Source organism: Macaca nemestrina, chromosome 3 (assembly GCF_043159975.1).
Source record: "Macaca nemestrina isolate mMacNem1 chromosome 3, mMacNem.hap1, whole genome shotgun sequence".
NCBI classification, from domain to species: Eukaryota; Metazoa; Chordata; class Mammalia; order Primates; family Cercopithecidae; genus Macaca; species Macaca nemestrina.
In genome coordinates, this window is record NC_092127.1 from 159,336,298 (window position 1) to 159,362,470 (window position 26,173).

Genomic DNA, 26,173 nt, shown 5'->3' on the forward strand with positions numbered 1-26,173 from the left:
GAGAAACAGATCCAGAGTGAAAAAGCTAATATCCTTTCTAATAACCAACCCATTTAGATGACTTGAGCATATGAAATTTAGGAGTAAATTTGATAGTCACTTATTTCAAAGAAAGGAAATAGATTATGCCCTCCTTGGTAAGAAGTACCAAGCAGAGATAGGCATTCGGTATCATTAAGCAGACCCGCATGCAAACTTGCCTCTATTTCCCTAATGTGCTACCTCACCATCTGCACAGTTTCCCCAAGATGGCACCTCAGGAGGTCACCCTGTAGGGTGCTGAGAGCCAAAGCCCAAGTTTAACAGTAATCAGAGTCACCTCTTCCAACAGTTGGAAGAGATTAGAAATATAGTTACAGGGTTTAGAAAGAAAAGATTTCTGGAAGAGCAGAAAGGAGACACCCCAAATTGGTCAACATCGATCCAAATATGGAATAAGAAAAACAAGGGCAGGAAGATGTAGTCAGAAGAGTGAGGAAAGCAGGCAAATGACTGGGAAAAAGGATGTAACAAAGCTGTCCCCCCACCCCTTGGCCATGCCAGGTTGTCCAGGCTGTCTTCAGTGGGTCTAAGGAAAGGGCACTGCAGTAATAAAATGCCGTGATTCACAAGGAGTGATTCACAGCCTCCATTCTTCACACACACTGTTCAGTTCCTCTCTGTCTTCTCAGCCAAGCACTTTGCAGGCTCAGAACCACGAGTCTTCAGTGGCACTGCAGGGAAGGGCTGGGCGCGAGATGGTGTCTACAACAGGACCATGCAGGTGAGCAGGTAGCCATGTGGCCAAAGGCCTTAGACTAGAACTTGCTACCTCTGTCCCTACCATGATTATTCAGAACAGAGGCTCCAAGCGGGGTGGGCCCAGGAAAAGATGATGGAGGAAGTGCTAGAAAGTGCTTTTCAGAAAAGGGTTTGGAAGTGTTTCTATGGGTTAGGTCATGTTTTGGCCAAAAATCATGTGAGGGTGTTACTCAAACAATTCTGGAAACTGCTTTTATAATTTGTTCAAAACTTTCCAAATGAAGGGTTTCGGTGTTTTAAAGTCTTCGGTTAAAAAGTATAAAACCCTTTATACATTTGTGTAATCTGCCGTGAGAGAAGATGGAAATTCATTACTCACATTTCCACAAAAACCTTTGCATAACTGATGAAGAAAAAAGAATAAGTAATTATGACTTAATGTGACTGGTTGTGTTCTTCTTCCATTTAGAGTTACTAAATTTTGAAAGTCAGTGCATTAAAAGCAACCATAAAACTAAGCTGAACTTGTAACTGACATCTGAATTACTAATCACAGTTTTAAAGCATTTACAGTAATGAAATGTTCATTATTCTTAAAAATACTGAATAGGAATTTTATCATTAATATTTTTAAACATTGTATTTTAACCTCATTCAAAACTTCTAGAATACAATTTACTCATGCACAAAATTTATTAATAAACATACATCTCGTGGTAGAAATCTAAACACTTTACTACTAAGGTTTACAACTAAGACAGTTATATGGTTATTTTTACAGACATTAAGAGAGATATCTATGAAGCCTAAACACTAAGAACAATCTTTTAAATATTTTGTTATCAATTTCAAATTATCCAAATAACTGTTGTGGCTGCTCCATACCATATAACTCTTGAATTTCCCTGATCATTTTAATCATTTCTAGAGATGGCAGCAAAATAGTTTACATAATGGAGTTTCTCTTTTATAAAACCAAAGGTAATTCTGTGTTGATTTGTTTCTTCTAAAAACATTATAATGCAAAGGTTTTCAAAAGTCCAAAGGTAAAAAGGAAATAGTTGTCAAGAACAAACATTATATCTAATCATGTCAAATCCTGTTGCAATAGAATTTCTCCGCCTCTGGGTCCACACGTAGGGGTCACTCACTGGAGAGCCTCCCAGTTTTAACTCCCTATCAATTAAAGCTGCTGGAGGAATTTCAGGAGAGAAACTGATTTGGGCTCTTTACAATACAGGTCAGCTTTGCGAAAATGAAGCAAACATCTCTTTGCTTTGTAAATTGATGTCATCAGAAATGGTTCCCAAAACTCACCGGAAGTAAAGCTGGGTGCTGCCCACTATTAGGCAGCCAGAAGGCTAGAGATCTACTCTGATCCTGTAACCAACCATCAGGTGATTCTGAAACTCTCTACACCTCACTAAGCATTTTCCTGTACAAAATGAGGTGGGAGGTGACTTTCCAGTATGAAGAGAAGCTCCCTCCAGCTTTCCCAGTCTAGAATTATTTTGAGCGATGCCAAACCCTTAAAGCAGAGTTTACATTTACGACAATGTGGCTTATAAATTATTGTCCCACATAGTTTCTGGATTTTAATTAGGATTAAATAGTAATCAGAGTCAGCTCTTCCTACAGCTGGCAGAGCAGGGCAGATGAAAGCTGGGAGGCAGTCCCAGAAGCCAGAAGTGGTCTCTGAAGTTTGTCATCTCTAATGGTGCACCATCAGTGACTCTCAATGCCAATGTCAATCTGAGTCCGAACTTTATGGATCACTAATTGTACATACTTAGACGAAGGGCCTCTATAAAAAGACTCAAACATGCATGCTGTCATTCAAAGTAGGCAGGTTCCAAAATTAACCATGGTGGCTTATACTATGTTAACGTGGTTAATCCAGAACTGTGTTTTCCAGAGTCCCCTTCCCTAATTCCCCTGAATTAGAATTGGCTCTAAGACATGCTGGCATGAGATCTGGAGGGCCAAAGTGAAACAAGTACCATTTTTCTCTGAGATAACCATTGTTCAATATGGTGTAGCAACGAGACAGACACGAAGGTGCCTGGCCAGTTCCAGCTTGTCCTCATTCCCTTCTGCTTCACCTCCAGCTCTTCTTCCTGAGTGTTGACTAGGGTGGCCCCGGCACACCACTAAATACCTGGCTGCAGACCCATGGAGGTGGTCACAGAGCCCCCGCCACGTCACCTGCCCAGGCCCACTTCTGCAGTGGCCTTGTGCTTTGCTTCCAAAAGACGACCTGGTGACTTAGCCTGATTCACACGCCTTCTGAATCTTCACTTCTCCAGCACTTCACACAGTTGAGATTGATCTAATTCTGTAACAAAATTTGGTATCCCATGGCACTTGGAGCAACTCTTCTCCCGTTTACCAAACCAGACACACAAACCTCCAAATGGACGTCGTTGTTCTATCTATAGGCCACCCCTGAGAGGGAACCGAGTGTGCAAGCTGAAGAGAGTCTCATCCTGTTCCAGGTAATAGTACACTTCTTGAGGCCTCATAATGTCTTAAGAGGCATAAATGGCATCAAAAGATTGACACCAGCAAGTGTACAAATGAGTTTTGGGGGAAATACAACACAAAACATGGTTTACAAATTTGGCTCTGAGAATCCTCACACAGTTGCCTCTCTGCACCTTGCCTAGTAAGTCACAAGCTGAGACTGTCCAATCTACATCCACAGGCTCATGTCAACAGTCCTTTCTGCCCAACACAATCTCGTAACAGCACTCATTGCCACATACCACTGACGGAGCTGGTCTCATCAGTGCTAAACTCACACCCTGGGTAGAGATGTTACAACTTACATAATTAACACTCAGATAACAATACTGGAAGCAGACACCAATATCTCAAATAATCTCACTGATGGTTGGGTAATGACCACACATAGGCCACAGGTGTTCATAAGGCATTCCTTTACTCCCAGGCTGAAAAGCAAAAATCCAAAGTTTAAAATAAAAAAAAAAAAAAAAAACCACCATAAAAATGTGGGCATGAATTATTTCTTGTTTTATTGCTTTCGTGTTTCTTACTTGATGCAGAGTCAATGTTTTTGAGTAACAGTAATAAGATGTCCAAAATCCAACAGTAAACATTCAAATAGTAAAATCTGATGTAGAACAAAGTCCTCGAATGTTCACTCCTTTAAGTTACATCTAGTGGAACCACTAGGGATAAAGGCTGAACTCATCATCTTGGTTTATGATGGAAACCGCTCTCCTCTGACCCAGGAACAAGAGGAAGTCTCGAACGCCAGCCACCTGTTTAGGCACTGGGGGCAGCACTGTGGTCTCCTCGTGAAATGGCAGGGGAGACTCATAATGAGTCTAAGTATGGCAAACTCTCCTTTTACCCCAGGATTAAGAGACACCCCCACAACAACTGAGAGAATCAAAAGAAACTCCTATGGAATAGAAGAAGTGGTTACAGTAATAAAGATCAGAAATGATGGTGTTGTCAAGGAAGTGGCCTGTGACTGCACAGAACCCCATCTTTGTAAGAAAGCAAACCACTCTTAAATGCACATCAGAGAGGCTTTACACAGTGACTGGCTGCAAGCAGGACAACCGTGAGCAGCATTTTGCTTGTTGAAGGCACAGATCCTCGTCATCCTGAGAGAGGAGAGTCACTGTGTGCGACCTCTGAAAAACTGTCAGCTGTCATAAATCTGATTGCAGCTTCAGCCTGATCTTTTTTTTTTTGAAAATCCCAGACTCTTGGGACACCCCTGAATATCTTGATGTGCCTGCTCCTTCTGCAAGAAATCAGATTTCCAAGGGATGGAGACTCAAAGGAACATGATTGCATTACATCACACAACAGGCAAAAATAAATACATGACTCTATAGCATGGGTATGAAACTACCACAAAGAAATATCTCAGACCCCACAACTGCAGCTCACATACTAGCAATACCTGGTAGGGTCTAAAAGGTGTCAACTGTCCCATAAGCACTTACCTACTCTGACTTTGATCAACTGTACTTATGGGATAAGCAAAAATGTATGAAAACATTCTGTATTTTTTTAAAGACAAACCGTCTTAAATACCAGAGAGATCAATTTCACTTGACAGTGATCAGGATATCCAAATTAAATAAATCACTTTCCATTCTTCCCAATGATCATCTTAGGTTTCCATAACAAGAATGGGCGAGAGCCAACTGCACCTTGCCAGTGACAGAGGGTGTAGTTGTCACACAAACCCTCTTGGAAGAATGATGGACCCACGCGTCTGCCTGAGGAATGATCTCGAGCTCTTCCAGCTTTTGAAATTCCACAGTATTGTGAATGCTCTTTACAAACACAGTGATACTCAAAAAGGAACCAACAAGAAAATATAAGTTGCATTTATTCACGTCCACGCCATCTAAAGCTACTGTGTACAGTAATCAGGACTGGACAAGGGATGATTTAGTATCTAAAAACAACAACAAAAACACTGGGACATGTCCCCTGAATTGCAAGTGGGAGTTCGTAAGAATCTACTTGCTGACAAGCCGGTTTCCTCCCTGAGAAGCACACTTTCCGCTTCCTTCTCTCCCTCCAGCGTCTTCCGAACCTCTCAGTTAAGGCCTGGACAGTGTGGGATGGTGTTGCAATCTCTCCTGCAGAGCTGTCAGTCGCCCGTGGGCTCGGGCTGCGTGCACTCAGGCTCTCGGAGGTCGCTGGGTGATGCGCTCCCACGCCGCAGCTCCTCCACCGTCTGCAGCAGGGCAGACCGCTCCAGCTCTAAGGTAAGCATGGCCTGCTTCAGCTTGCTCTCGCTGCTCAGGAGCTTCTCAATGGTGGCCTCAAGGCTTTGGATCCTACCATTTGCCACCTGGAGAATAAAAAAAATGAGAATACAATTGCCAGTGATAACACAGGAGGGATCCAGCATGCACTCGCAGTCCAGCCTTGGGAGCACTCTGGAGCCGTGTTTCGGCAGGGATGAGTCTACAGTTTATCATCAGTTCTGGCCACACAGGAAGGCAATTTGCACTCTTTGCGGGTAGGTGAACCAGGCCCTTAAAAGCACCCCGAGAGCCCCTGGCATTTTCTTCTCCTGCTATAGCTGCTGTGGAAGCCGATGCTGAGAGATGGTGGATCATGACACAGAGGGAACCCAAACCCCCAGGCACCACCACCGGAAAGACAGCTCGGATGGGGCCAAAGAAAGCTTCAGCGACACAAAGAGTTCCCCTGTGCCAAGCCTCCGAGATACGTAACTTTGTTACTGCAGCAGAGCCTGGCCTGTTTTGATGAGCACATATATTTAAACCCACAAATCGATTTCAGACTGACAAAAACTCAAAACGGTTTCCTCGTGAAGGCCCAAGTAGTAACAATCCTCGAATCTGAAATTCTTTTCAAACACAGTGATACTCAAAAAGGAACCAACAAGAAAACAATTTATTCAGGTCCATGCCATCTAAAGCTACTGTGTAAAGCTAGTGATGTCTAGAGGAACAAGACATCACTGTGTCAAGAAACACAGGCATTTACCCCGGAACACACATGGAGTCCTTGGAAAGGCCAAGTGTTCTGCTAAGAGGTTTATGTGCCTGGTCTCACTGACTGCTCACTACGAGTCTCAGAGATAAGCAGTATCCTCTCTTCCACCCTACAGAGGAGGAACGAGGCTCTCAGTTTACATCCTCAGCACCTAGCACATAATTAATGCTAGTTAAATAGAATTTCCAGGTGTATCTTTCTAGCAACTGTCCCTCGTCTCATTTGCTCGGGCAGGCTTGCTTCCCAGGTGACAAGTGTGTTAGCTCTAGTGACATTAAGGGGTTCCCTAAGAAAACTGCAGAAACTCCAACACTTATGTTGATGTCCCTGAGGCCTTTCTGGCCCGTTCCCAGCTCACAGCTGCATCCTGGAGTGCTCTGTGACTTGTTGTATCTTACTAATCCAGTCCAGATTTGCCATGCTCCATTTTAGGTGGGAAAAATGGTGTGTGTGTATATATATATATATATTTTTTTTTTTTTTTTTTTCATTTTTCAAAGAAAATACTTTTTTTGAATGTGACACTTGTGCCAGACAATTCATGACTAAAAGTCTAGCTCTGGCTGGGCCACTAGAACACTCAAAATATAAAAAAGGGACCAAGAGCCTTAGTTTGTCAGCCTACTGGGCAGGGGGTGGCCCCGCTTCAGGTATCTCTTTAAGCAGTACTCTCTGATCCTCAAAATCCACCCATCGTCAGGGCCTGGCTCAGGGCCTACCCTCATCACTTTGAAGCCCCTCTGCATTCCGAGGTGCAACCTGCAGCTTAGTTAGTAGTGAATTAATTTGCATGGTCATTTGCTATTCTGCATTAATGCCAGGTCTCCTCAATAACACTGATGCTTTTATAGAAGCAAGCACGTCTTCTCTTTCACACATGGTCCTGTCTCCCACAGCACCTGGCTCAGTGTGGGCGTCAATGACTTGTAGGGATTATGACAAATCCATGTGCATTATTGTTTGGTTCCATCTGGCACGTCTATGCAATCGTCTGATATATTGCTGAACAAAACAGGTGGCAGAATTTGCTCTCCAGAGTCTAGACAACGTTCACATGTGTTTAACAGGGAACGAAATGGGATTTTGATACTTCTAACAATTTTATGAACAGAATAAAGGTAGGAAATGGGTTGATTTTGGTATTTCGTCTCCCCAGAAAAGCTGTATGAAAATTCAGTACTGTATTGAACACCTTTCCTTGTCTGTGTCTGAAAAGTGTACAAGGAGGAGGCATGATTCTCACATATGAGAGGCATATTTTCATAGAGGATCATGGAAAAACTATATCCAAACACCACAAATCAATACAATACAATCCTAGATCCAACTCTTTGAGAGCTGCAGTGTCTTACTCAACTTGGTGGTCCCCAGCACTCAGCACTGCAGGGACTCAGGAACTACTGGTGGGTTGGCATAGACCACAGTTTTGAATGATCCTTTCAGAAGTGCAGAACTACTTGGTCAAGAGAACGACCATTCCAGGGCGAACATCTGTAATCACCAATTACTGGTCTGATGCCTTTAGTGAGGAATGTAGGTAGCTAAGAAGTTTTTCACAGCTCCCTGTCTTCACAAAAACAATAGCACAAGAGCAGCATGGAATTATTTTCTATGCTCTGTCACCAAAAAACTACATGGTCATTTACCCAATACAACAAACCTTTTATGTAAGAACTGCCTATCTTAACAAGCTAAACACTTCAATGCAAATGTGAGCCTTATTAGAAGAGTTTCCACCATGTTATATTTCAGGGACCTGTCATTGGCTTAGAAGCCATTTAAAATGACCACCTATACTGTGTACCCCTACAGGCCAGAGCGGCTCTTCATCCTCTGGAGACTCCCCTTGAGTCACAGCTGAGACTTCCAGTTAAATTGTATACAGGCATATTTTCAGTTAGGACATCTCTATCTTAGGGGAAAAGAAGAAGGTAAATTTCAGAATGTGAGTAGTTATTAGGGCTGGGCAGGAATAGCATTCAGTCTTGTTCCTCTCTTTCACATATCTGATCGGGTATGCTGGGATGGAATGCCTGCTGGGAGGAATGCATTTCAGACAGCTTGACTCACTAGGCTGGCCTTTCTCACCCTGCTGCCAAGCTCGTGTCTGCAAAGCTCATCTTTCTATGAAGAAAAATCAGAGGCTTAGATCAGAATGGGACTTATTCTAAGGACAGCCCAGGAACACCATAAAAAATTTGGGCAAAAATATGTATTTTTATCCACAGCCACTCAAAAACAACTTTTAAAAACACCCTCAAAACAATTCCTGAACAGGGACAGCACTGCTACACACTTGTGACATTAAAAAAAGTAGAACATATGGTTGCTTCATGCCATCTGATTGACAAAAGAGCTGCATTCCGCAGTTAGGCGTTCTTTTCAGCAGTGTGCCTGGGTGATGTGGGGGTGGGGGTGATGCTGGACCTGGTCAGCTCCCGTCTCCGTGCTACACCTCAGGGCTTGCTCTGCACACCCTCCTGCATGCACAGTCTCAACTGGACTTTCTTCTGTATGTCCTCACCTGAGTGTATCCGTGTCGAAATGGAAGTTTCTAAAGGGGAGAACTGAGACCTTCATTAATCAAATCTTTGTATATGCACCAAGGACTCGCAAAGAATTATCATCTGCTCCGGTTTGTTATGTTTATTTCTGTGTTACTGTCCTCCTTTACTGTCCCTCTGTGGACCTAGCTGATTTTGCTCATAGAAGTTAAAGGTCTTAGATTCTCTTTGAGTAATGACAATGGCTGGCATTCAGCTAACAGGTCACAGCATCCTGAATCCAAGTTCATCTCTGGGCCTGTCTCCAAAAAGAGTTAAGTGCAGAAACAGCCTCTCAGAAAGCTCAGGGACCGTCTGACCTCAGCAAAGGACAATCTGTCTGCTCCATAATAAAAAGGACCCATTCTCCCAGGATACCTTTGATCCCAACTATAAACAGATCAGGGTGGGAAAGGTCCTCTGGTCATGGGAAAGCCCAGCCTGCTGTTGCCTTTGGTGAGTTAATGAACTACCATATATTTGTGATTCAGGAAGCTGCTTTATAAATATGCTCTACCTGCAACTGTTCAAGGAGGTCAAGGTTCTGTTTGCGTAAGCTGCTGTTGGTTTTCTCTAGTTTATCCATTCTTTGGTTGTCACTGAGAGGAGAGGAATCGATAAGTTCTTCTTGAAGGACATGGTACTCAACTTCATAAGCTTGTAACTGTTTAGCAATGTCCATCTCAAATACCTGTTATAGAAAGAAAAGTCATCAGGTACTAAAATTGAGAAAAACCCCACACATACAGGCAGGTGTCCGCAATCATGACAATGCGCATCTGTGAAGCGTCTCCTCTACGCTTAGCTCTATACTTGGTACTAGAAGTGATAAATAAGAACAACTATGCACTGAGAAAGTAATACTTTTACTTGGGACAAAAGGATATAAGAAACATCTAGAAATAATTCCAAGGTAACATTAAGTACAGGTTTTTGATACTCATCTTCCAAAAGTCAAAAAAAAAAACCTCTCATTTTTAAGGACTTAAAAAAATTTATTTTTAGTTCTTATTTCATTTCTTTTCTCTGAAAATTCTGTTAGGTTAGATAAATCAACTATGGGTTAAAAGGAGAAAAGAAACAAAAGAATCACAGCCCTGTTTGCACAGTCACCAAGTCAAAGTTTAATTATAGTTCAGTTGGGTTTTCAGAGTTACAAGAACAGCTAAGTAATGGGACTGTTTACTAAAAAACTCTCTTTTGCACACAAATATGCAGAAATGAGCCAAAACCCAAATGTCACCCACACAGATGAGTGAATACGAAACGATGCCTGAGTTGTCTTCTTTCCCACAATAGCAATGGTGACGAAAACACCACACGTGTGAAAAACAACCCCTGAGTGCCCAAGTGACTCAAGCTGTCCGTGTCTGTACTTTCTCTTGGTGAGGAAGGCAGGGCGGAAAGCAAAGTCAGAAGACAGCTGCTGCTGCCGCTGCCCAAGGCATTTCCTTTCTTTCCAGTTGTTTCCATGAGAGAACCCCAGGGGCCGGGGCCTCTCAGCACAGCAGTGAAGCCCCAACGTTTATCTGACTGATCTGAGAATACAGTCAAGCTGGGACCATCTTAAAAGAAAAAAAAAAAAAAAAAAAAAAACTTGCTAGATCAGAACACACATTCAGAGAGTGAAGTCAGACTTTTAAAGGGCAGAAACTGCCTCTCTATTGCATTTCCTTAAGCAACTCCAGTATTGTTAAAAATCAGTGTAAAACTACTTCTCATGGCATCCTATTGGCATTCAAACTAGCCTATCTTCCCTGGAATCAATGTTCAAAAACTATGTTTCCTTTCTCTCCATTCCCAACAGTCTTATTTTCTCTTCCTTGGGATGAATTTTTCAGCTTGCTGTTTTTTATTTAATTCAGTGGATAATACTAATAAGGCACAGAAGTCATTTGATGCCTAAAAACTAAAATCCATTGTATCTGTGGCATGTGTGTGCATGTGTGCGAGGGGAGTAAGAGGGAGACAGAGAATTTCTACTGGATTGAACTGATTCTCTTTTGTCCTTCTGAGTGACTATGAGGTCAGCAGGGATTATTATCTCCATTGGACAGCCGAGGTAACTGGCTCTGAGGCTTTGCGTCGGCCTTAAAATTGGGACTCCACTGGCGACTCTATGAATGACTTGAGCTCAGTACTTAACCTCTCTCAGTCACAGTTCCTGGCCTCCCACCTGGGGCAGATAGTGCCTACCTCCCAAGATGGCTATGAGAATTAAACAAGGCAACTCATGGAAGTTCCCAGCACACGCCTGGCAGGTTGAGCGGGCGTGCTCTTAGCTACGGGATCTGCTTCCACGCATTTGCCACAAAACCCTCACATTTCTTTTTTTTTTGTTTTTTTTTTTTGAGACGGAGTCTCGCTCTGTCGCCCAGGCTGGAGTGCAGTGGCCGCATCTCAGCTCACTGCAAGCTCCGCCTCCCGGGTCTACGCCATTCTCCTGCCTCAGCCTCCGAGTAGCTGGGACTACAGGCGCCCGCCACCTCACCCAGCTAGTTTTTTGTATTTTTTAGTAGAGACGGGGTTTCACCGTATTAGCCAGGCTGGTCTTGATCTCCTGACCTTGTGATCCGCCCGTCTCGGCCTCCCAAAATGCTGGAATTACAGGCTTGAGCCACCGCGCCCGGCCCTAACCCTCACATTTCAACCTCAGCAAAGCCACCATCAATGGATGCCATGTCATGGAACTTCTGAATCGTCTGAACAGTAAAAACCACAAACATCAAAACTGAGATTGTTTGGCACTCATGTATAATTATAAATACGGTGCTGAATAAATGTCCTGTACACTATTACTTTTTTTCTTCCATAAAGATTTATTTTTAAGTGATCTCCTAACCTGGAAAGCCTAGAACAAAACCTCTGACTTTTCCTACAGATTGATGTTCTGTGTTAAGTCAATGCCTCTCAGCAGTGCCCAAAGCCATAAACTCTTCCAGGCCTCCATTAATCTCCACCCTGGGTCGCAATCATCTCTGCTTAATTGCCTGATGATCTCCTGACTGCCAAGACTCTTAGGCCCTTCATTCTGCAGTTATGCCCCTGAATTTACCCCAAACCATGGCAATATGAGGTTGCTGGTCAAAGGAGAACCCGGGTCACTGAACAAGGGTTTCAGCCCTTGGGCTAGTTACTTGGGGAAATAAAAGAAGATGGGAGGGGCGCCTGTCCTTGCACACTTAGAGAGCACAGGTGATCCACTGCCAGGAGCAGTTCTCAGCCAGAGAAAGAGCAGGAAGGCCTAACATTAAAAACCCGATCCTTCAGTATGTTGTCTCAGATGAATAAAAAAGACGAATATTAAAAACTAGGTGTTGATGGAAAACAAGACACATACACTTTAAGGTATTTTCATTTCTGGTCTGAGTCACTCCTGAGGCTGGACAAGTGCAGTGTCAACCTCCCCCGGGGTCTTGCCTAAGCCATTCCCTGAGCACCGGTCACTACACAAAGCTGCAAGGTACCCGGCCCCTCTGCAAGGGGGACTAGATCTCATCTTCTTTCTGCCTGGCCCATCTCAGAGCAATTCCACTGGAGTCGTAATTACTGGAGATCTAGAGCCTTCCCGTCATCCTGGCTCTTAGGTTCTTCAAGGTTTTCGAGCAAGTTCCAGAATTTTGGTACTGAAGAAAATTTCTCTTCTGCTTACCAAGGTAGGAATGACCTATTCCCATACTTTCGATGTTTTGCCGAAAAGATAAAACTATTTTAAGTTACTAATAGAGCTACATTATTGGAAGCTTGAAAAATAAAAGAAAAATTACCAAATACAACTTTTGTATCTAGCTGCATTTCATCTTTCCTAAAAGCATGTTTTTTCTAGTTCTAAACATAACCAACATAAAATTTCCTATCTCACTTTTCCTTTACTTAACATTGTATCAAATGAGAGCTTTTTCATGTCGCTATATATAACTCACTTCATGATATTCTACCAGCTCAACATACCATAATCATATTAATCCAGTTATCGAGTGTTAGACATCTAGTTCCAAGTTTCTATTATTATAAATGACAAATCTAGGATAATATCCTTATACATATGGCTTCCCTCATATTTTGGATTATTTCCTGAGGATACATTACAAGAAATGGGATGACTGAGTCAAAGGGTATGAATATTTTACTGGCTTGGGGTATGTATCGCCAAATTGCCTCCCAAGAGCCACTAATCAATGTGCTTTGCCATCAGCAACAGGCTAATGTTCTGCATACAGTATACCCTTGGTGCCGGGTATGGGCATTAAGAAATGTCTCTCTGTTGATCTAGTAGGGTAAAGCATTACATAAGTTTAAATTACACATGAAGGCAAATATTTTCCCACACATTTGTTTACTAGATGGCTCCTCTTCGGTGAATTGTCTGTTTATGTTATTGGCTCATCTGCTATTGTAGACTCAGCATTTCTCTTCACAGTCCACAGACACTGATTAATAAAGTCATGAACCCTGATGGTTTGTAGAACTCGCCACAGAGCTTCTGCCTTCCTAACCCCCTGCCCTCCAATCTGCTGGTCCCATTGCCATACTAAGGGCTGGAGGGTGGAAACAGTCGGCCCAGTATCAGCAACAAGGGGGCGCACTGTCTGTAGTGAATTACAAAAACAATAAAACCCACTAAAAGTCCGTCTGCTTGTTATTACCACCACATGTGAGCAATTTTCAACAACGCCAGTGGTAAACCACTTCTCCCCGCCATGCCCCACCCTCCTGGTATGGTACCAGTTGTCCTTGTACAGAACTACTCCTTTTCCATGGTGCAAACTGCCCGAGAAGGGTCGGCTCCCCCACAGGCAGAAGAGGCACCTTTGCCTCTGATTTGAGGTGTGTCTTCTGAACATAGGAACCCTGGTTTCTAACCTACAAGCTCAACTGGAACAGGGACTCGTTTGTTCATCGTGTTTCTAACAGAGCTGCCCACAGCAGGGTTTCTCAGCTGTTTCTGTGTATGTGAATCCCCTGGGGATCTCGAAATGCAGATTCTGATTCAGCAGGTCTGCGGTGTGGCCCCAGATGCTGCATTTCTAACAAGCTCTGACATGATATGATGACAATGCTGGGCTGAGGCCATGCTCTGAGTGGAGCCTAAAGGATGCTGAAAATAGGCTATTTACCCTGCCTCCCAAAGCCACCCTTCCTCTTTTTCTTCCTTAAGCTGAGCTGAGGCTTCACAACCACACAGCACCCACTGTGACAAGAATGTAACACTAACCTCCTTTCCTTTGTTACTAATTATTCCCAGAGTTTCCCTTCTTCTCGGGTCAGAAGATGTAGATGGTTTATTCAATGGACAGTTTTTGGTAACTACACTGCCACAAAGGCTTCAGACACCCTTGGTCTTCTGTCCTGAGCTCTGTCACCTTTGGATTGCCCTCCCTGGCTGCTTTCAGCCTGTCCACATTGAGCCAGAGCTCCAGAGTCCTGTCCTTGGCCAACTTCTCTTCCATCCAGGATCCAGCTGTGTCCCAGTTGCTCAGGCTGAGACTCTCTATACAGGGAGGGCATTTAATGAAATGGAACCACGGCTATCATAGAGGACCACCTAGATGCCCTCACTCCCTGCCCCACCTCATCGGTACACAGGGCAGTATGCTCCACCATCTGCAATGGAAGCATCCGTTATACCTACTCTGAAAACCTCCAAGATTCGGGCCTGGGAGATCTCTAAGGCTGCAGAGGAATCACGTGGGACCCCATGTGTGCTTTCTGTGTAGAACTTAGGACTACAGCACCCTCTGGAGGGAAGGGGTCAGTTGGAAAGCAGAAAGCCTGACAGAGAACATTCAGATGTCAAGTTCAGATAGAAACACCAGAGGGAAAGAGGGCAGAGAGTTGCCTGGGGGTAGAACTACTTTCTATAAGGACCATTGATAGAATAAAAACCTGGACCCCAAATGCAAATTTTTGTGCTCACCCCCAAAATGTTCAACACATCAGGTTCTGAGAACAGCTCTCTGCTGTCATTCCTGTACCTTCTCTTTTCGTTCAGGGCTCAGCAAACCACCACCTGTGGACCAAGCCTATCATGCTGCACAGTTTTTAAAATAAAGTTTATTGCAACATGACCCATCATCCCCTTACATGCGGTCATGGATTTTTTGTGCTGCGAAGGCTGAGGTGAGTAGCTGTCACAGAGGTGAGCAGTTGTGACGGTATGGCCTGTGAAGCCTAAAATATATACTACCTGGCCTTCTTTGGAAAATGTCTGCCAGCCTATCTTAGGTCACCTTTTAAGTCCGGCTGGACTCAAACACCTCAGCTCCAACCTCACAGCCCTGGCTCCCATAGGCCCTGCCTTTCTACAAGGGGCCGGGCATGTTACTCTCTGCTCAGCTTCATCTATAAGAATAGGAATTATAATACCTATGTCCCAGAGTTATTAAGTCAGTGGAGACCAGGCACAGTGGCTCATGCCTGTAATCCCAGCACTTTGGGAGGCCGAGGCGGGCGGATCACTTAAGGCCAGGAGTTCAAGACCAGCCTGGCCAACATGGCGAAACTCCATCTCTACTAAAAATACAAAAATTAGCTGAGTGTGGTGCCGCATGCCTATAGTCCCAGCTACTCAGGAAGCTGAGGCACGAGAATGCTTGAACCCAGGGGGTGGAGACTGCAGTGAGCTGAGATCGCACTACCGCATTCCAGCCTGGGCAGCAGAGCAAGACTCCGTCTCAAAAAAAAAAAAAAAAAAAAAGGCAGTGGAACAATGAATGGCAACTTCCAAATAGCCAAACAGTGGCCTGAAACAGGTACCCGCACAGCTGTTTTCTTCCCATGCCGTGTCCATTTCCACTCTTCCAGCACCGAAGGAGCACCTGATGTATCCTAAGAACCCTCAATATGTTTTATTTTTTGTTTTTTACAGAAAATAGGAGAGAATGGGATTTTTTTCTGAGGCTGAATACTCAGGAGGTAAACAATGTCAGCACTGGATACAGCCCTCAGTCTAGGTAACCAAGGCTCTCGGGGGTCTCTGCCCTAGAAGCTATAAAATGTAAGTACATGCAACAAAAGCTGTAAGAAGGGAATGAAGGAAAGAAAGAATGAATGAAAATGTCAGAAACCAAAGAATCAAAAGGGTAGAAAAGTCAGTATTAGAATTAGGAAAAAACTCTAAATTAAATGACCTCCAGAGGCTCTTGGTAGTGTAGGAGAGCTGCTACAGCACTTTGAGGTGAGAGAGACTTGAGTTTGAACCCCTGCCTTTCCACTTTGCAGTAGAGTGAGTGTGGGTCAGTCAGTGAACCACTTTATATCCTCTCAGGAGTGCAGCCTGGACTGAATAGGATCATGCGTCTACTTAGATGCCCACCCAACCTGGCAAAAAGCAACGCCCCAACAAGCCAAAGCTATCCACATCAAGAAGAATGTGCCAGGGAAAGAAAAGAGATGGAGAGGCTCTCAATTAAAGATGAGTGCAGAACAGAAAAGCACTGCTCTTTCATAAGGGCATATGCAATGTGCAAGCAGAAATCCAAAGTTAACAATTGATATGAAACCTTTTCTTTTGCAGGCCAAAGTTGCATCCTTTTCTGTGCTTAACACCTAAGGTGCGGCAGCAAATGAAAATCACAAACACTGCATGTGGATGCAATTCACTGGAATCACGGATTCCTTCTGGACTATCAGAAATCTCCAGAGTAAGGGTTTTTCAAAAATAGCTTTATTTCACCATTTGTTTTTACCTGATTGCTCTATGCTTTCGTTATACAGTTGTGTGTTGCATCACAACAATTTGGTCAATGGCGAACTGCACATATCATATATGATGGTGGTCCCATAAGATTAGAATACCGTATTTTTATCGTACCTTTTCTATGTTTAGTTATGTTTAGATACACAAATACTCTGCCTTGTATTACAACTACCGACAGTATTCAGTATGGTCATGTGTTGTACAGGTTTGTAGGGCCTAGGAACAACATGCGTAGGTGTGTAGTAGGCTATACCACTTGGGTTTAAGTACAATTTATGATGTTTGCACAATGATGAAATCAACTAATGATGCAGTTCTCAAAACGTATCGCTATTACTGACACATGACTATCTGGAGCGGGTTCCAGGTTTATGAGAGGCCTGACTGCTGACTCTGCAGTGACTCAGTGATGAAATCTCTTCCAGTGCTTTTGTAGCTACCCAGCCTCTGGACACTTCCAATGATGCCCCTTTCTCTGCTAAGCAGTGTAGTCCTCCATTGTCAGCAACCATTACTGGAAGGTTCTTCCTTAGACTGTACAGGATCAAAATCTGCTCCCATGCCCAACCCAGGGCATTCACCATCTAGTTTACTTGTAATTCCCAGTAAAACTCACCTCTCAGCCTCTATTCAGAGGGTAATGGTTCTACTGTATACTGAAACCGGAGGTACTGAAGCCACAGATATTGAACTGAATTCAGTTAAAAAAAACCACACACACACACACATCATGAAACAAATTCACAGAATATATGTTCCCTATCATAACTTTGTTATCAAAGAATTATTCTGAGAAAATTCCAATTAATACCATTCAACACACACGCAAAAATCAAAGCACTCAATGTACAAAACCCTACAGTGCATCACTGCATAGGTATACATATTTCAGAAGACCAAGCTACTAAAGTTGAAGTCTCTTAAATGTACGAAATTACTGATAACCTGTGCTGGTTTCTACAACTGAACTTTGCTACCATGTTTCCATGTGGTGTTTCACCATGATGCTCATAACACACACACTCACGATCATTCCACACGTTTGTGATATGCCTCCTCTGTGCCAGGATGCAGAATGCTGTTCAGAACACAAAGTGGTAGGAAACAGTTCCTGCTTAAGAGAGATTTAAGTTTCTACATATCTAGGATGGCTGAAGCATTTGCAAGGTTTGGACTGACTCCTACCTGATTGATGGTCTTTTCCATCTGTACCAAGCCCAGGTTGGGTAGCGTGTTTTTTATAAAGTCAACTATGGTTTCTAGGTTTTCATGCTGCAGAATCAAGGGCTTATGGCTTCCCAACAGACTTAAAGCCACTTTAAATATGACCTCTGTTCCCTGAAGAAAAATCATATCTGAGAAAACACAGAAATGCAGAAAGTTAAACCAGACCAGTTTCTCACACAATACCATTCCATTGCCTTTTCCACACATTACAGAGCAGGAGGATGGGAGACATAGCCCCACATTGCAAACTTTATTTCATTTTTAAGAGCCTGGTATCTCAGATAGTGTTGTCAAGACAGTACTGCAAATAAAAGTACATAAACATTTAAAATTATGTTTTACTCTGAAAATAAAATTCAAACATGCTTCAAAAGTTAAACTGGGAAAGGGAAAAAGGTTTTATTATTCTATTTTTCCAGGAATGCTCCTGGGTTTTAAAGGAGATACTAAAACATGTTTTTTTTTTTCCGGGTCAAGCTAAAAGATTTTTATAGATAAAGCATCAGAAATTAAGATAGAGTAAGTAAAAAAGTGTCCCTGTTTCCTCTGTTTTGAAATAAGGAATAGAATTCGAAGATCTTTAAAAACTGTAAAACAGCTGTACAACTGCAAAAGTACATTGTTAAATACAAGTTTACTGATGTTTAACATGATAACGGAATAAAGAACATTTTTCCCTCTGAGGGAGTTCAAAGAACTCTGTCAAGGTTACTTTCTAGTTCTGGCCATATTTCGTTCTTAGACTGGCTGGCAAATGGATGCAATTTTTATACAGACTGCAGAGTAAGAGGGAGGGCAGCACTGGCCAAGGCAACCGACTGAGCAGCAAGCCCAGCCCCATCTCCCCTTCCTCATAGAGTTGAAGCCGCTGGGGAAAAAAAGAGTCAAATGTCCTGGGGTTAAAGCAGAGCCAAGATAACTAATTATTGGGTGACTAAACTGAGGCAAGTTACCTAATAACTAGAATAATAATATAAGAACAAAACATTTTAAAACTCAGAGTAGAAATATAATTAGAGGTAAGTGTCAGTATTTCTTTTCTCTCTTTCTTTTGGCTGAAAGATAATGGAAGAGAGAAAGAAGCTGTAAATTTCATCAAATCAAGGACAGCAAAAGCAGGTGAGACGAAGAACCTTGCAGGATGCCTCTCAAGATGGTTAATATGATAACATTGAAAAGCCATGAAGAAACAGAAAAGCAAAGACTGGGTGCTGCTGTGCAAATGGGAAACCGAATCCCTGTAGTTTCTGAACAAAGCACAGGGAGAGAGGACAGATCTACAGGCCCGCTGGCTAGGATAGCCCCCAAGATCCTCTGTGACCATCACAAAACCCTTAATTAACCACGTGAGCTGAGATGGGTGCAGCCCTAAGCCATGCCAGTGCTGAGATCAGCCTGCTTCTCCCACCCAGCTCAGGGCCCACACTCTTTCCACAAACATCACAACTACTGATGGCTCAAGGTGGCCACAGGAAAGTGGGAAAGATGAATCCTTCACTTCCTTCTTAAGTCTGGTTGTTGAGGCTGGGAAGACATACTAGAGAACTGTGTCTTTGAAATCTGAGCTTTTCAGGGTAAGTGTAACATATACCAAGGCAGGCCAATTGAAGAATATTCCTCTGAAACATCTGGTTTATAAAATATAGTCTACCCATATAATCTCCCACTACAGAAAATAAAAAGATCTAAAATACTATAACAAAAATGTATTTTTAAACAGAAATGACATTTCCAGAAACAAAACTCTAAAGTAAATCTGAAGTTTCAGTGGTTTAGACAGTAAGACTTCCTAGACCTCCTTTCAATATATGAACATTTATAGCTGAACAAAAATTGAGGGCATCTTTCAGAACAAAAATCAAGACCTTTTTTGCAGGGATCCTGGGGAAAGGCTTTCCCTGCCACACCAGTGATTTTCTATAGCTTGATCTCTTTACTCTCAGAGGGACGAGTGCCTTAAATTAGGTACAGTACCACATCTACGCCAATTAAAATGAACGATTACTGGGAAACTTTTGTAAGCACAACCAAATACACAATCCAAATCAGTGTGGTCTCTTTAGTTAACAGCAGATCTTCTGAGATTTATTAGGATCTTGGTTTTTCACAATAAATCAACTTAGTAAGTGCTTCCTATGATTCCAAACGGAGACTTTCCTGGAAAGGAAAGGAAAGGAAATTTGGAGGTGAGGGGGTGGTGTATGTGTTTTAAAGTCTCTTTATTGATATGTTAAAAAAATTAAGACATAGCCCTGGGCATATGATTTATTTTATTAAATCTGTTTGTATTTAATGTAATTAAAAAATAAATGTTCTTTCCTAATGCTATTCACAACACCTGAAGAGAACTCTGCTGAGTACCTTCTACTTTAACTTGATGAGCATCCATTGAGCATCTAATACACGCCAGGCACTGTGTTAGGCTCTGGGGATCAAGCCATGAGCAAAGGACAAAGCACACGCTGCAGAGACACCAAGGAGTTCTGGTTCGGTAGAGTTATGCCCAGGGTGTTATGAGAACAAAGAGGAAAGAAAAGGCCCACGGAAAGGTGACTGCTTGAAGAACTAATGAAAATTTCCTAGGTCAGAACTCGGGGATTAATACTCTGAATAAAAGGAAAAGAGGGTGTCAATACAGGGAGGTGTGCAGGAGCCTGAAAAACAGTCTGGCTGGCAAGGCAGGGCCACTGGTTGTGCAGGGCAGGTGGGCAAATGGGGGCGGGCAGCTCCAGATCACCAGGGGCCTCTGCCCCAGCCAAGCAATTCTAACTTCCCCCGGAGCACCGCAGGAGTCACTGAATGCTTTTTGTTCCTTTCCTCACTAGGTCAGTGCACTGGTAAGGAGATGATGTTAATGAGATGCAGGTTACGGGTAGGATCCCTGCAAGGGCTAGTTAGTGTCAGAGAAAGGCCACCTTTGGAGACTACGCTGACTGATTCCTGCCAGAGACTCCAGAGACTCCCAAATGCCTGCTGCCAGAGGTGCTCCACTCACCACTACTCCTCCCATTCAAAGCGTCCATCCCTCCAAGGCCTGAGAAAGCTCAGCCCCAGAAGCTTCTGTGAGACAGGGGAGGTCTTAAATCGGGAGATCATTTGGGTGCACAAAGCAGGAATGTGCTTGAAGAGTTGAAGGAAGGACCGCAGGAAGCTTTACTTGGGAGGAAGGGCCTCCTAAATTTGTCTGATGACACTTGGGGGCAACATCTACATCCTTTAAAGAATTTGGGTTTTTTGGCTTTGGAAATTTTTAAAATTACATCTAATTTTAAAACAATAGTAAAGAAAAATGTTACCTATAAACCCACTGCCCCAAACCAATTATTTTTATTTTGCCTGTCGTCTAGTATCCTTATACATTTACATTCTAGAATTAAAAAACAAAACAAACAAACAAACAAACAACAATAACTCTCCTTATTGAAGAGTGAGCAAATGTCCTGCATCTGAAAACCTCCCTAGGAGAAAGTGAACCGCTGGAGCCCCCCGCCCCCCAGCACAGTGCGGCACTAGCCTAGCTCACAACACTGTAGCCCACAACCTTTCAGTGGGACTCTTCTCGTGCCTCTTCCTTCTCTCCTCTCCTTTTTCAAGCCACCTAGAAACAGGCAAGAGGTTTTATCAGGCAGGAAATAAAGAGGAATCTTAAATTCAGCTGACTCTACTACTTTGCACTGTATTCACTGAGAACAACACGAAGGAACTACTTTTCTTTGAGGACATTTCAGCAACTCTCTTACTGCGTTACTGTGTATTGGAACTCTATTTGAAACTAAACTTCATGATCTCAAAGTGCAATCTTCCTGTGTGAGCTTACACTGCATCTCTTTTCCAGCCACCTTTGTCTTTGTCAAGGCTGAGCCTTCTCAACTTTCTCCTGGAAGGCTGCAGCCCTCCAGCTGTGGCTCCCGTACATTCTATGAGTAATGGGTAAAGGGGACGCTGAAGGCAGATGACAGTGCTGTGCAGAACAGCAGCATAAACAGACTGAACACACACTCATCATCACGCGGCATCATGTTACCTGAATAGCCGGAGATTTTCCTGGCCACAGAAACAATCTTGTTTTCAGTCTATTTTCATCCTAAAGCCTCTCTGAAGCCTTCACTATATTGCAGGTGGCTTCTGTGTTTTTTGCCAAACGCTTAATTTTTATATTCCACCTCCTCCCTCATCTATGTGGCAGCACGTCCTATAGAATCAGGGGCTGAAAATTAGCCAGGCGAGGTGGCGGGCGCCTGTAGTCCCAGTTACTCAGGAGGCTGAGGCAGGAGAAGGGCCTGAACCCGGGAGGCAGAGCTTGAAGTGAGCTGAGATCGTGCCACTGCACTCCAGCCTGGGGAACAGAGTGAGACTCCGTCTCCCAAAAAAAAAAAAAAAAAAAAAAAAAAAAAAAATCAGGGGCTGAACACTGCAGCCTCCTGCTCCTTCAGGAGCAAGCCAGGTCCTGTTTTTTAGATTCTCTTTTTTCCCCCAAACGTAGACGTGATGAGAAAGTGAATAGAGCAAGTGTCTCTCCCAGGGCCCTGCTGCACTCAAACTAGGAAAAGACAGAAAGGGGCTACTGACATTATGTGACACCAGGCAGGAGAACTGCCATTCAGCAAGGTGTGAGTACCGTGTGAAGGTTAAGGCACACACATCACTGGCAGCTGCCCCTCCGAGAAGCAGATACATACTGAATGCCAGATAACCTATTAACTAATATACGAGCTATGCTGGTGCAAACTGAAATATTTTACTTATATATATATTAGTGAACAGTCAACAAAGGTCTATGTGTTTTTAGAGTTTATCCAGACTTAAAGGCTTATAATGAAATGGGCCCTAGGCCAAAAAAGACTATAGTGTCTGAATGGCAGGCTTTGAAATATAAAACTAAGCTATCTCCATCACTGTTCTCTAAGTCATCAGTGCTAAAAATTGAAATGGTTTGTAAAAACCTATCTTTTCTGTTTTTAAGTACTGAAAGATGGGATGGACTGTTGGGGGTGGGGGGAAAGCAGTTCTTGCAAAGTGACATCACAACCCAGTGCAGCCTGGAGATCCCACTTCCTGCCTCTAATCCCAGGAGCCCTTGGCCAGGTGGACAACGACCCACTTAGCACAGCAGGAGTCTGTGGGATCTGGGAATGATGTAGACACTGGCATCTCTATGTATAATGTTTATGAAACGCCGAGTCTCACCACTGCCTACTAAGTCTACAGAAAAATACCTTACCTTTACAGGCTACAGCTTTGATTTATGAAATCATTAGAGTGAGCTTCAGAGAGCTTCGAGTTACTCTGCAACAGAAGGGCTATCATTTCCAAAGTGGAGTTTGCTTGTTTGTTTATGTCTTTTTACCCATTTATGAGCCGAAGGAAAAATTTCTCTTCCAGAGCCCCAGAACTTTCTGCAAGCAGCAGCTCCAGTGCCTGGGGCCCCAGGGCAGGGATGACTCAGGGATGACCCCTCAGCCCCTCTAGTCTGTGGTCAGCCCGGTTGCCTTGGTAGAATTTTCTTCACTAACCAAGTAATTTAATGCCTGAGCTGTTTACAAACCATTAACAAACAGCGCTCCCTCCTCCCCATTTCCATTCTCACTCCTCTTCATGACCCCATATGAAAATCATAGCTAAAATGTGGAGAAAATGTAAGGAAGGTGGATTAATAATTTTCTTTTTAATTTCCAGGGTTAGAAAAGTCAAAAACATAGAAGTTATTGGCAAGAAAGCTTAAAGCCTAGAGCTTGAGATTTTAGTGTCTGTACTAAGCACACAATTTTGAGGCTTTTAGTTATCTTTTTTTTTTAAACTATGGTATAAACCTTCATGAAATCTCACTAAAGATATGCTTAACCAGGCGATAGCTTTTTGTATCTATTTTAATTTAGTGATTTTATTTTTTCAGGGACAGAAAAGAAAGAACATGAATTCTTACAGTAAAGCAAAATGGGAAACTCTTTAAAGGTTCTTGTAGATAGAAGTGAATAATAAAAATCTAGTATTTTGGGGGAAAGGAAAAGAGAGAAGGGTAAATGCCTACTTATATTAAAAAGCAAATTTTAGGATTTCTAGAATTTGGATATTTAAGATGTTTACCCAAAGCATGCCTGAAGTAGTATCAATGTCTTTGAACACTTCCCTTAAGATGCTCTCTAATCCTAAAAACAAATTTTTTAAAGATCACATGTTTTTAAGCTGTCAAGTGATGCTTAAAAACACTTGACATATAATAACTATCTTTTTTTAGTAACCTCCTCCTTTACAATAAAAAAAAAATCTGAATTGTCAAAAAATATCACTTTTATTCTGAAGGAGGGAAAACAAACTGTGCCCGAACTGACAGTGCTCACAACATTCCACTCGGTTCCTGATATCCACGTGGACAGTCCTATCCCTGCATATGAAGGCAGGTTGAAGGCTTTGTGTATGAACACCCACCTAACTTTGACAATGTTCTCAAAAGGTAAATCAAGAATATAAAGGCAGGTTTTACACATGAACCACCTAAGGTTAATAGCGGGGCACGGGAGTGGCAGTGGCTGTGACACGTGGGCACAGGGGCAGGAGGCCTTCGTGAGGTGTCAAGGCTGAGGCGGGAGGGCGAGCCATCCACAAGGAGGTGTTACTCAAGGTCCTGACACTGATCTCTAAGAGAGTGACTTGGGAGAAAATGCAGAGCCAAGGACAGGGCAAGAAGAGAAAGGGGAGGAGGCGATGCCAAGGGAATCTAGAAAGAGCCCAGAGGCCCATGGTCAGCATCAATCAACACTCGCAACCCAGAGCAGCTGAGGAAGGCAATTCATGAGAAACATACACCTGCGGCTCCTCAGCCAAGTCCTCCAAATGTTTGCTCTAGGGAGAGCCTCATGGTGAGGGGCTCAGATCCACATCCCACAAGATGAAGGCATCTAGGGAAGCCCCGTGATTATCAGAAGTTAAGGAGGACTCCAAAGTCACAAAACCCACCCCTGACTAATCTTAGACTAAACAATACCCTGTTCTGGTAAGAGCTACAGGTATAAAAATAAGAATCACCACGGAGAGACAGGAAAAGTTTCCCCTCTAATAAGAGAAAGCTGGTTCTGGCAAACAGATTTACTAATGCTCACCAAAGACTCTGGCTACGAATCCCAGCGGGAACTGTGAGGCAAACATGGTGAGGAACCAGGGGGCGGCGTAGAGGCTGGGGCCGATCTCGTGCTCCTCCAGGTGATTGTAGAGGTCTCTGTGGTAATCATGAAGCAACCTTGAGAGCTGGTACATCTGGATCTGCAGGAAGACGGCCAACGGGGCTGAGAATTAGGGATCTGCCATAGCGATAAAGTTATGCCTACTGCTCACAGGGTGGGTGTGAGAGAAGACTTACTAGAACTTCCAACATTCTATTTGATCTAGTGGATCTTGTGATCCACTGAGCTTAGCTACTAATTCATCCAACAAGTGCTTCCCGAGTGCCCGCTGATGCCAGGCACTGGCTGGGTGTAGGCCCAGGACGCTAACACTGGGTCTTCTTCTGCCACTTCCTTTTTATTGTTCCCTTGTATTCCTTGGCTAAGAAGATCTAAACATCTGTCTTGTGCAAACATTTCATAAATTCTCCTACAAATACACACTCTTTGCAAAACTCAAGCCCGGAGGAATTAGAAATAAGAAGCCAGTCTCTTCACTAAGACTGAATTAGGGGCATTTTATGATTCCGTAGGAGTCCACTGTACATGTTCACTCAGCAAATTCCCTCTGGACCCCTGAAATTACTCAATAGGCAGGACAACCATAATTTATTTTGCTGTATAACATATGGAATATCCAGATCCCTGGCAAGTTAAAACAAGAAGACAAGTGTGCGTCTTAAGATGAAATAAAAACTTTTTCCAACTAAAGTGGATCCAACTTCACAGAATGACATGATTCTGGCAGAAAGCTCATGCCAGTTCCTAGCAGTGCCACCAAGAGTTACAGGCTCACAGAGGTCCAAGAGCCAGCCCAGATCTGAGCAGTCCCATGGCCTAAGCCTAAAGAAACAATAACCTACAGAGGCTCAGAATCCTGCTAAGATCCACCAAGTTGGGTATGTCCTGTCTAAACCGAGAAAAAGAAAATAAAACCGTTTTCAGAGGCTCAGATAATATAATCCCATAAGCACCAGCTGTGGCTCTCCCGTATCGAAAACAATCTAATCAACCAAAGCCACCAGCCCCAATAGAGTTGTGTGTTACATAAATTATAGAAAACTCGAAAATTCCACTGCCTGGTGACCGCTGTCTTTAAAGTTAATAAAGGGAATGTAGGAAGAACCTCACGGTACGGATGGAAAGTGTTATGTGGTCAAAATCTTTCAGTGAATGAGTTGACTTCCTTCTATGGTGTTTGCATTCATGTGGTCCATGTTCACAGATCAAGGTGAAAAGATTTTGAATCACATAATTTGGTACTCTCAAAGTAAGTCCTTGGCTCT

The 26,173-nt window shown here is 43.2% G+C and overlaps 1 protein-coding gene across 7 annotated transcripts in view; it reads right to left on the reverse strand.

Annotated features, from left to right (window-relative positions):
• Window positions 1-5,099: 5,099 nt before the first annotated feature.
• Window positions 5,100-26,173, reverse strand: part of LOC105487750 (TBC1 domain family member 1) — a 248,177-nt gene continuing 227,103 nt past the window's right edge. For 4 of the 7 annotated variants that reach the window (XM_071093743.1, XM_071093741.1, XM_071093744.1 and 1 more), the window contains 5 exons: window positions 24,828-24,987; window positions 21,272-21,328; window positions 17,689-17,858; window positions 9,322-9,495; window positions 5,100-5,587 (listed from right to left, as the gene is read on the reverse strand). In XM_071093743.1, the coding sequence (XP_070949844.1) occupies window positions 5,384-5,587; window positions 9,322-9,495; window positions 17,689-17,858; window positions 21,272-21,328; window positions 24,828-24,987 (765 nt within the window). In that variant the 3' untranslated portion in view covers window positions 5,100-5,383. Of the gene's footprint in view, window positions 5,588-9,321; window positions 9,496-17,688; window positions 17,859-21,271; window positions 21,329-24,827; window positions 24,988-26,173 lie in introns of those variants that run through there. The other 3 variants (XM_011751393.3, XM_011751392.2, XM_011751395.2) reach the window with 2 other exon arrangements.